At 38.4% G+C, this 12666-nt stretch overlaps 1 protein-coding gene across 3 annotated transcripts in view; it reads right to left on the reverse strand.

Moving 5' to 3' along the window:
- Nucleotides 1–12666, reverse strand: part of camkvl (CaM kinase-like vesicle-associated, like) — a 46877-nt gene that overhangs the window by 11601 nt on the left and 22610 nt on the right. The window contains exon 2 of one of the 3 annotated variants that reach the window (XM_079802177.1): nt 4327–4351. The exons of the other annotated variants lie outside the window; for them this stretch is intronic. Within the exon in view, the coding sequence (XP_079658303.1) occupies nt 4327–4332 (6 nt within the window). The 5' untranslated portion in view covers nt 4333–4351. The remainder of the gene's footprint in view (nt 1–4326; nt 4352–12666) is intronic. 3 annotated transcript variants of the gene reach the window in all.

The raw sequence follows: 12666 nt of genomic DNA on the forward strand, positions 1-12666 counted from the left end.
AAGGCAACAGTAACTCAAATGACCATTTGTTACAATCGAGATCTGCAGAAGAGCATCTCTGAATGCACAACACATCAAAGCTTGAATCAGATCGACAACAGCAGCAGAAGACCACACCACGTGCCACTCCTGTCAGCTAAGAATAGGAAACTGAGGCTAAAATTCACATAAGCACACCAAACCTGTACAATCGAAGATTCGAAAAAGTTGCCTGGTCTGATGATTGTCTATTTGTGCTGTGACATTTAGATGGTAGGGTCAGAATTTGGCATAAACAACATGAAAGCATGGATTCATCCTCCCTTCCATGAACGGTTCAGGCTGCTGCTAGTGCTGTAATGGTGTGGGGTTTTTTTCTTGGCACACTTTGAGCCCCTTAGTACCAACTGGGCATCATTTAAATGCCACAGCTTACCTGAGTATTGTTGCTGACCATGTCCATCCCTTTATGACCACATACATACACTTCCAGCAGGATAACATGCCATGTCACAAAGCTCAAATCATCTCAAACTGGTTTCTTAAACATGACAATGAGTTCACTACTCAAATGGCCTGCAATGCTCCAGATCTCAATCCAATCGAGCACCTTTGGGATGTGGAGGAATGGAAGATTTGCATCATGGATGTATATATTAGGGCTATCAAACGATCAAACGCATCCAAAATAAAAGTTTGTGTTTACATAGTATATGTGTACTGTGTATAATTATTATGTATATATAAATACACACACATGCATGTATATATTTAAGAAAAATGTGTTATATTTATATATAAAATATTTATATTACACAACACAAACTTTTATTTTGGATGTGATTAATCGTTGACAGCACTAGGGAGAGAGAGTCACTTTAATTGTATATATTTAAAAAAAATGAAACATATAAATAAATAAATGACTTGTCATTGTTGGATGTAGTGCAGGAAGTTATACGTTGAGCCAGAGTTGCTACTTCCCTCATACAGACACTTTTTAACACTCTTTCCGTATGGCATGAACGCGCTGACAAGATATATTCACAACGATTGTGGATTCCCTCTGGAGCTGGATGCAAATACAGGAGGTGACATGCTTACATTAGGGAAGTGATGCGCATGTTTTGATGGGAACCTGGCACTGGAAAGATGGATCACATTTGACAGTCCTCGCTCATTAGTTACACTCAATACATGCCCTGTGTGTGTACACACGTTCTGAATCGCACATCCTTCCCTCTCCGGTGTGAAAAAAGTAAATCTTGTAGAGACAGATTTGTTAATGTACCATTATGGGATGCTGTGGGATGAAGGATTACCGTCTCAGAGCTTGTGATTTCTCAGATCAGTTCTGGCAAAAATGTATGTTGGTTTAATTGAGGGTCCATGCATATTCATAATGGCTATTTTTTGCACACGCCCACCCCTTACATACAGACACCCATCTTTCGGTCCAAAATTAGCATTCGAACATTCCCCCAGCCAGCACGAAGCAACGCGTCCACCAGAGACTGAGTTCAAGACAAAGACGAGGAAGCGACAAAGGGTTGAGGGGCGCCATCTACAAAGACTAGCTTGCAACAGATTCCTCTCTCCGTCATTAAAGATCATAAGACCCTCACCATCAGCCTTCCCCAAGACACTTCTCTGTAATGGTACGCTATTCTCTCTCCTGTCTGTACTGTTCTTATTAAAGCAATGAATCTTCATCTCTAGAGGCACACACATTAAACACCAGAGCCAATCCCACAGGATGGATGAGAGGAGCTGTGCTGTTCTCCAAACACATCTGAACCCAAACCCCCACACACACACCTCCTCACAATCCAGCACAGCAACAAGTTCAAAAGTCACAGCATGGAGCGTAGAAGTTTGATGTCCTCCCTTCTTCCCCTTGCTTAATCTGGTGCTAAATTATAGCATGCAGTCCCGCTTTCATGTCCACCTCTCACAGACAAACACCATAATCATTATCATCCTGCTGGGTTTATTATGCATTTGGTGTTCCGAAACAGAATTTTGGCACCACTAAGCGCAATATTTGCCAGAGCCTCGGATGAAACCTCAAATGTAGTGAAAATATTGAGAAAAGACTCATTCGAACTAGTAAAGCAAATATTCTGTCTTGGGTTCAGCTTCTTGAATTGTCACAATTACATTTCATATGAAATCAACAATTTTATCAAAGAGAATTGGAAGTTTGCTTTTAAGAGAAATATAAACATTTACACTTTGTATTAAAGTTGTGATGTAATGAAAGTAGCGTCAAATCCTTACTTCCGTATTGTGACAAAAAAAGGTATGGCAGTTCAATTCATCAGTTGTTGAGTCGATGAAGGCAGATAAGTTTGCTGTCATTTGTAAGAAAGGGGCGGGGTTTAAGTGAAGTAAATGATTGGAGAAGTCTGATAAATGACACCAGAGAGTTATTTTCATAAAAAATTGTAAGGTCAAAAAAAAAAAAAAGAAACATGCATGGAGGATTTATTTATAAGATAAATAAAATAGATACAGTGAATTTCCATTCCATGCCGACTTTAACATCCAATTCGATCCCAAGTGGTCATAGCTCACCCAAAAATGCTAATTAATCTACCCAAATGATTCACTGACTCAAAAGAATGATTCGTTCGGAAATTGGACTTTGCTACTTCTCTCATGAACATGCCAAGAACAAGGTGGATATTGATGGTAAAGACTTAAATTTCAGTCTGTTCCTCACACAAGTCAAGTCACATTTATTTATACAGTGCTTTTTAGACAATACAGATTGTGAAAATAACATGTTAATGTTGCCAAATTATTTATGATTAATTATGATGCAAATGAAATGTAGCTTAAAGCAGCTCAACAGATTCATTATTCAGTTCAAGTTTCTGACCATCTGATAGTGTCAGTGCAGTCAAAGCGATGAAATTACTAAATATGTATTGTCTTACAAAACTTTCATTTGACATGTAGTTCATGAGCCGTATACAGACAGACCACTTTTATCCTATTTTTTAAACTTGAAAGCTTATTTTAATTGTCTGAAAGAGAGTGACCAGAATATTCTATATACTGACACTCATGTCCCAAGTTCATTTACTAAACTAAAATAACAATTTATACTTAAAACATCACATTTTGTGGTGACATTAAAATGTTGAATTATACTGTGAGCAACAGGCAATCTTTACTTTTAAAAAAAAATTTCTGAATCAAAATGCAGAAACACACAGGTCTTGGTCTGACCACTTGTGAACGGATCACTCAAGACAGACTTTAAAGGGATAGTTCACTCAAAAATTCTGTCATCATTTACTCACCCTCAAGTTGTTCCAAACTTGCATGAATTTCTTTCTTCTGCTGAACACAAAAAGAAGATATTTTGAGGGATATGGGGAACTAAACAGTTGACTTCCATAGTAGGGAAAAGAATACTATGGAAGTCAATGGGGTCCATCAACTGTTTGGTCACCAACATTCTTCAAAATATCTTCTTTTGTGTTCAACAGAACAAAGAAATGTCTACAGGTTTGGAACAATTTGAGGTTGAGTAAAATGTATTTTTGGGTGAACCATTCCTTTAATACCAATTGTAAACACAGCCTTGGATGTTTTTTTTTTGTTGTTTTTTTTCAGAGTTACTCATCCATGGTTTGGACCAACAAAATCAATTGACTTTGGCATGAATGTAAAGGGGGCAGTGTTAACCCCACCCTGGCTGAGAGAGTCCAGCTGGGCTGCTGCTTGGAGCAGCTGGATGCTCCACAGATCAGAGGAGGGAGGGAGGGAGGGAGGGAGGAGGGAAGGGCTCTCATTCAAACACAAGATGCTCATCCAAACTGTCTGCTCCTCAGGAGGGAGGCTCAGAAATCTGGGCGCTGATGCAAAAGGACAGCTTCCATACAGGAAGGGCAGTGAAGGCCTGGATTAAATCAATCTGTTACCCTTCAGGTGGAATGCTACGAATTGACCAGGACTGATGCTGAAGATATGGATGTTGATTTTGCCTCTTTCTGTAGGGTCATACATGATGTACGTGTCTAGAATGAGCCTGATCCCTGAGCTTAAGTGCACATAGGTGAGGACACAGGGAGCACAAGCTGGAAGGAGAATAGACTGAAAAGAACAGGGAGAGAATAGACCACTTGTGACATACACAAATGTTTACCAGGGTGAGATTTGGAGGAGAAAATAATCAACAGTACAAGATGGAGGAGAAGACTGAAGGTCCTAATGCATGGTGAAAAGTCACATGAAAGGAGGCAGTGCCTCCACGTCATTGTGATTAGCGGATTACACTGTCAAAAACAGGGGTAGTTCATCCAAGAAATGAAAATGTTGCCATAATTTACTCACTCTCATGTCGTTCCAAACCTGTCGTCTGTGGAAAAAAGAAGATCATTTGAGAAATGTTTCAACTGTCCAGACAATGGTGTAAAAAACACTGGTCTACACCAACTTTCATTGTATGTATACACTCAAAAAAAAAGGTTCTATATGAACAAAAAAATGGTTCTTCGTCGTAATCATAGAGGAACCACATTTGGTGCTATATAGCACCATATCTTAACATGTTCTGTATATGGTAGCGGTGCTATATGGAACCTTAGTTAGCGGTGCTATATAGCACTTTAGTCAAAGAACCGCTGAAGAACCGCTGAAGAACCACTGAAGCACCAAATTTGGTGCTATATAGCACTTAAAAAGGTTCCCCTATGATTACAAGCCAAGAACCATTTTTGTTGCCATATAGAACTTTTTTTTAGAGTGTATATATAATATATATAAACCTAAAACATTTTTTTTATATCTTGTGTTCCACAGCAGAAACAAATACACAAGGGTGAGTAAATGATGACAGAATTTACATTTTGTAATGAGACATTAATGTGACTTTGTTTTGATATATATATTTATATATATATATATATATATATAGTTTATATACGCATTTGGCATACACGTTTATCCAAAGGGACTTGCATTCAAGATGTACATTTTACTAATACATAAATGGAACACCCCTGTAAATCAGATCCATGACCTTGGCGTTGTTATCATATTTTACTATTTAAGCTACAGGAACATAACATACTATTTTTAATAAGTACTATGTTGAACAAAAATATTGTTTTCTTGTTGATAGCAAAGTAAAAAATTGCATAACAAATTCCACTTCATGCTACTGATGTGTACATCTTATTAAATCAAATGAAAACTCCAAATATACTCTAAAAATCGGTTCAATGATTCATAAGAAATGTTAAAGTATCCATAATGGTATTTTGAGACTCGTGTAGGCAGAGGAGAGGAACTCATCGTGTTAAAAGGCCGCAGGTACAACAAGACTGTGGGATGACAGATTTTATTCATTAGAAAGACAGAAACCATCAAAGCTTTCATTCATCTTCCTGTCTGAGTCTTCGATCTGCTCCTATTGTCTTTAATATTAAATGGAATCGTTTCCTATGATGACACAAATTGATTTCATTGTGGTTTTGCCACAGTATAATGAGGCACTCCTGCTGCTCTCCTTACTCTCTTCTGCGTCAGAGAAGCCAATGCAAATGTTGCATTTACTTTTTTAAGCCGTTTGCCTGCTCGCTGCATGAGCAAACCCTCCACCCAATTATAATCAGCGATCTCCACATAGTTCATAGTTCCCTCATCACTGAACTGTCTGCAAGCAACAAAAGAGCAGAAAATAATTTACAACTGCCTTATAATAAGCAAACTTTGCTCTGTGCCGATGTAAATTTACATCATCAGTCTGAGGAAGGAACGGCGGGTGTATTTATTTATTTTTTGTCAGAATTATGGACATATTTTAAAACCAAGCTCCAAAACAAATGCAAATGAAGCCTTGTAAATGGATTTCGATGAAATGATGGTCGTGCCACTTGCTTTGCGGCAGAAACACAGAGCTGTGAATGGGTCCTGGTTCTTACGACTGGTCCCCCCCAACATTTTTAAGTTACATTAAACCCATTACTGGAAATCAAATACAACCGAAGCTATTTAAAGCTAGAAGATGGGCTTCTCGTCGACCCGGTACAGCAGGGGATGTGACTATTGCTCTGGTTTGCTGTATAACGAGTTTTTAAAGCATGCTGGCAGCTGTGGTAAAAGGGCCCTTCATGAGACCCTTCTTTCAGCAATTCTGCTGCTTTTTTAACACGGATGCCTGTGTCCTAGCAGAATCTAAATGAGGTCCCTGGGGTCTCGCGCAGCCGGGGCCACATACAAGTCATTCGCATCATTACCTTTCTCTGTCTCCCTACAGGCTCTTCATCTATAGATATACTGTCTATCTCCCAGAGGGGAGACAGTGGAGCTAAAACAGGAGCTGGTGTGTGTAACCTTTGGTCAATGGACACCTGCGGATAAAAGCAGCAATTGACTGAAGCAAAAATCCATTTGACGAGTAAGGAACGGCTATAGTCAGGATAGGGGTGTAATAAAACGTAACGTCTTATTCTTGTTTGATGATTGATTAGCAGATTTAGCTTTTGGAAAAAGGAACAAAAACAGGTTGAGTTTTTTTTTTTGGAGTAGTTTTATTTTGTCCCTCGGTTGGAAACAAACAAAAAAACATGTTTGCAATAATAACCTAGTTCTGGCATGAAACTCTAGATGGTGCAGGTCGAACTCATTTGGCGATCACGTCATTATCTAAATAGCACAGCTGATTGGTTATTGTTGCACCGGCGGCCAATGAGCTGCGGCTCAACATTCAAACAAATACCGGTAGGGTTGTTGTTAGCAGTTTGCGGCACGCTTTCAGAAACCCTCCACCTTCCCCAGCTCCACCTGTCTGCTTTGGGGGCTAATTCATGTATGTTAAATGTGCAGCAACAGCAGCATGTCTTACATGCTCACAGCAATGTCTGTGAATGTATTGGCAGTACTTGCTCTGCAGAAGCGCTGCAGTTCTATTCCCGCCAAGACCAAATACATTAACATTTCCATATCCATTACCATGCCAATCAATATTACCATTCCAATCTCCCGAGAGTTGTCATAACAGAATGCACTTTGGGAAGTCTATTACAGCACCAGACTACAGTAACGCCTGACTACAGAACCAACTCTATTGCAAGATACTTGATTCTTGTTGTTTTTCATGGTAGTTGTTTTCAACATTTTATTAATTTGTGTGAATCTGCCATTCTTCACCACAGAGAGTAAGAAGAATGTCTGACAATAATGAAAATGTAATCTGAGGAAGTAACATAACTGCCACCATATAGGCTGAATTTTAATCCATATTGGAGGCTTACCGTATTAAATCAGGATAAGGCTAAGACACTTTTGAACACTGATTCTTTATGTAATCGTCAGTATGGACATTATGCTACATTTTACCCAAAACATCTTCCAAAGTGCAAACTAAAACTATTAAAAAATTCAATTTAAACAAAAAATTTAAATGTTGCTTTGGCAAGTAACTAAAATAAATATAAATTAAAGCTTTATAGAAATATTTTGAAAAAAATAAATAAAAGTGACAAAGGCACACAAAAAAATGACTAAAACTTAAACTAAAATGAAAACTGAATATTTAAAAATAAAAGCTAATTCAAAATATTAATTATTTACTAAAACAACAGGTTATTAATAGGCTAATTACATAACACTGATTGTAACTGCAGTAACGAAAACACATTTTGTTAATTTTATTATCAACTGAATTTTTTGTGATATTTGACAGTATGCCACACATGCCGTTGACAATTCTTAAATTTTAATGGGCCAATTTTTTATACTGTGTCTTACATCTATGTAAATGTCAAATGTGACATGAGTAACAATCCTTACAGGTTGTGGGTTTGCTGTCAGGTCTAATATAGTTGTTATAGTCAATAACAGCCTTTACCATTAACCCAACAGGTTCACTAAACAAACCGCACTGAAATGTGTCACACAAACTGTAAAGGTTAGACTGATGTGATCAGACACCTTGTTAAAATGAAAGTTTATGGTTCAGCACAAATTGAGCTTTATCGGAAACATTGGTGACATACTGTCAATTACCACTGAAAATAATTTCGACCAGTTTTACAAGCTGAGGGATGAGTAAAAATTGTCTGTGGTAATCGACAGAGTGGCACAAATGCTGTTGATAAATCTGAACTTGTTAAACCCAGATCATTCCTTTAAAAATAAACCTCACCTACTCGTTTTGACCCTACAGCAAAGAACAGCTTGACGAGCCACAAAAACAGGAAGGTGCTACTTCAGCCTTGAATTGCTCAGATGGAAGGAAAATGTTACATTTGCATACAGGTCAGAGAGCATGATTATTTAGAATCTAATTTTTTTATATAATTAATTTATAAAAATCAAGAAAAACATTTAAATAAGGTAAAGTGCTCTGCTTTCTAATGTCTAGTCATTAAATGGGCCTGTCAGCTGATTCAATTTAGTGGTGGACAGGAAGACTTTATAGTGTAATAATTATTGATTTGTATCTGAGATTTATAAGAACCTTCTCTGGTACATAATGTTGAGGTTGACTGATTAATAATTGCATATGTGCAAGTAAAATCACAACACTCAGTTCACCTATAGACATTCACATGCATTGCCACTCTCTCTCTCTCTCTCACACACACACACACACACACACACACACACACACACACACACACACACACACACACACACACACACACACACACACACACACACACACACACACACACACACACACACACACACACACACACACACACACACACACACACACACACACACACACACACACACACACACACACACACACACACACACACACACACACACACATCCTTCTGGCACTTTCTTTCACCAGCTGTGATGCTAAACTAACACTGCAGACTGTTCAAGGTTCTGTTTGAAAAATGCCTCAGCTACTCCATTTTGCACTACTTTATTATTTTCATGTAAAATTAACCATTACAGAAGCTGGGGTTTATTCTTTTCCCCTCAAACCCCAATTGATGATTGTACTTTAAACAGTTTGTCTCCACACTATCTCTCTATTCTCATGAAGCTTTGATCCTTTATACAATTGTTCATTTACCCAGCTCCCTCTTTCCGTGCTCAGCCTCTGTTTTCAAATGTGAAAGTGGAAAGAATATGCATAAAAAGTAGTGTGAATAAAGGACACAACCTGGGATGATGCGATTTTCAGATTTAAATCAGCACTGGACAAAGGCTTTGTGTAAAATGTTGTTATACAATTCAAATTTTGGCCACAGAAATGGAGAGCATCTGTTATGCACACAGCCAATTAAAAAATGTTATGTCATTTATTGTTTGTAACAATCACAAAAATGCTAAATGATATGGTGCACTAAAAGAAATGTAGAAATACCTTACAACACACCCACAAAACAGTTTACAGGTCAAATACTGTAAATGCCCAATTTATCATATGCCAGCCATTATGATATCATATAGTTATAATGATCTCAAAAAGCAGCTGTAAACTGGTCATCTGCAGTATGAGCCTCAGACGTGCTTGCTATAGAAATGAGACTTTTGCACATGCTATATATATACACACCCTTCTACACTCACCAATAATCAGCTCATTCAGCTTCAAGATACTAGTGTTACATCAGACATCAACACAGTGACCAAAAACCATGATCACACACACACACAGTGTTAGGCAAGCTACTTTCTAGCGAAGCTACAAACTACAAAAAATAATAATTAGCAAAGCATTACGATAAAATTAACAAAAAATTTACAAAAGAAAAGTAAAAAGTGCATTACTGATTGTTGATGGGATAAAGCAATAATGTGGCCTTTTTCATGGCCGCATACTGTCAAGACTGAAGTAGCCTACAAAATAGAATAGTATTTAAAGCTGCAGTCCGTGTTTTTTCCTCTTGGTTGCCATCTCTGTTCGAAATCTGCGGAATTATCAACTTTACATGAATTGTGCCTCGGCACGGCACAGCGAGGATGAATCCAATGTTTTGAGGAGAATGTGCGGCTGTCAGTCACCGTGCCGGTGTGGATACTGTCAATCGGAATGACAGATTCTACTTTTTGAAAGTATGACCAACTAGGGGTGTGCCGGTTTCAGAATTGGTGATGACGGTTATGATGTGAGTCAAATGTGACGGTTCGTAACATAACCGTCGTATGGGGGGGGGGGGGGGGGGGGGTGATGTGATGATGTTCGTCTGTTATAGGACAAATTAGTTTGACTAAACGAGCAGACACTGATTAGCTACTTGCTATAAGTTTATTTATATACACACAGTACAAATCCTTAACAAACAAAAAAACCTTTCCAATGAACATGCTTTGTTTTAAATAAATCACACACAGTTAACTAATCCTTTAAAACAAGTAGGCTACTTAAATTCTATAAGAGCTGCATAAAAATTAATGAGTAGCCTAGGCCTAAATTACAAATGATAAAATCTACATACCTTTATCAAAGAAAAAGAAAAAAGTCTAACAACGACTGTTGTGATAATACCTTAATTAAACTAACTAAATACAGGAAACAAAAAAAGTGCATTGACATTTTAAATTCCTAATCTTTTTCGACTTCCAAGTTCCGTGACAGGAACACCAACATGTTCACTTTACTCGGTTTTAGTGACGATCTGACAGGGGTAGCTATGTTACCCGCAGTGCTAAAAACTCGCTCTGATGCTGTGCTTGTAGCACAAATACACATGTATTTATGTGCCAATTTTGCTAAGAGCGGATAGCGTGTTTCATTGTCTCTCCACCATGCAAGTGGATTAGCCGTAGAGTCAATTGGGTGTTCTTGGAGATTGCGGGCTAACTCTGTGTCAGTGCGCGCTCTGATCGGTAAAGGGGCAGAGATTTCAGACCTCCGGTTTTTTTCAGATCTCCAAGATTTCTCTTCTTGGTAGGGGGTGGTGCACGGACCTCTCCCGAATCATCTCCAGCAGTAGCAGCCTCCAAAGCACCACTAACTCCGCCTCCGTTTCCCTCGTCAGCTGATACAATTTCCCCCCGGACTCCAGACTTCAACTTATGATCTTATCTAAAATATATAAATATTTTTTTTTATGTTTGTAAAAAATATTTTAATAACACGGTTTTGGCGGTTATAGAGTTCTAATGACGGTGTTTAACTATAACCGTCGGTCTCACGGTTATATACTAACCGTCATACCCCTATGACCAACATAAGAATTTTCACCGGAAAATGTCATCTGATAGCCTAGAAATGTAGACGCCCCCCAGGGTCGTCTAGCTACTCTCCGTTGGCTTGCGAGCTGGAAAAAACGAACTCTGGTCAGGGAGTCGGTGGGCGGGCTTAACAATGATGGTAGAGTAGCGGCGGTTCCGCGTGCTACTTGTAAATAAAGAAGCTGTCAAACAGCGTCTTGAATCGGCTTTGGCCGCGACTCTGGAAGACTTGGAGTTAAGCTTTTCTTTGAGAAAAGAACAAAGAACGGCACTGAAGACATTCTTAAGAAAGGAAGATGTGTTCGGAGTTTTGCCGACCGGATACAGCGAAAATTTAATCTATCAACTAGCTCCGCTTCACATTCTTCGTTGCTCTGGTTGGTTGTAGCGCTATCCTATTGCGTGCAGAGGGAATTTGAAAGACAACCGTTTATCCCGCCCCTCAGATTGAGCCCTGCCAATGGTCTTGATGTGGGTCTGGCTTGTCAGGCTAGTCATCTGAACAAGTAAGTTGATAAAATCCACTTTTGTTTTGACCAACTAAGGGAAAAAAGGCATTGCAATAAATCACGTCGATTAAATCTAACGATCGCTTATCATATCACGTCAAACGTTTTCAAATTGTTAATGTTAACAACATCAGCATTGCATGACTACATTTAATGTGTATTAGGGCTACCTGTAGTTCAGTTTCCATTTCTGTGCAGTCTAATTTCTAATTGTCATACAACAAATTAATGTGGAGTAGAGGAGAATTTTTCCCTCTCATAGCTTGCACAAAATAATTGATATTTACCATAATGCACATAGCAAAACGAGAAAGGCACAACAAAGAAAACTCTGTAACTGTATCAATTAAGCGAGCAAGTCTGCTACTGTTACATAATTGAATCATTGAAATGTCTTACCTGTCCAGCAGAAAAAAAGATGTCTCTGTGTGTTTTGAACCCCTTCAAAACACTGAGTTTACGTCACCTTTCAAAAGCCCTTTTTATCCTTGTTTTCGCATGGGCTCAGTTGCAGTCTCTTTTTTTTCTGTAGCCACTCTCCATTTTACAATGGGTGAATCTCCGGTTGTCACTGGAGATTGCGGTTTGAACCTTTCTGGATCCGCCATCAAATTGATAAGTTTAATTATATCAAGTGCTGTGAGAAAAGGCTATAAATCTCCACATCCTACATCCTCACACGCAATATAGCCTACTAGCCAGGACGCCTTCTTTATGTGTACAGATGTGACGTAATGACGCAAAGATATGCTTGAATTTCCAGTGGAAACCCACCAGTACCACTGGAATTAAAAACATTATTACAAGTTTACCGACCGTTGTAAATCGAGCTACGGTGAGCAGATATTTTTTAACACTGGCTGGTTATGTATTTGCTCCAAAATTTATTTTGGATAATTTTTAACCCAAAAAAGTTACAGACTGCAGCTTTAAGAGAATTAGAAATGTATATTAGAAATGTAATGTTCCCATCTCCAAGCTACAAACAAGCACATTGTTTATAATTCACGATGCT

The sequence above is a fragment of the Gobio gobio genome, assembly GCF_949357685.1.
Source record: "Gobio gobio genome assembly, chromosome: 21".
In the NCBI taxonomy this organism is placed as follows: Eukaryota; Metazoa; Chordata; class Actinopteri; order Cypriniformes; family Gobionidae; genus Gobio; species Gobio gobio.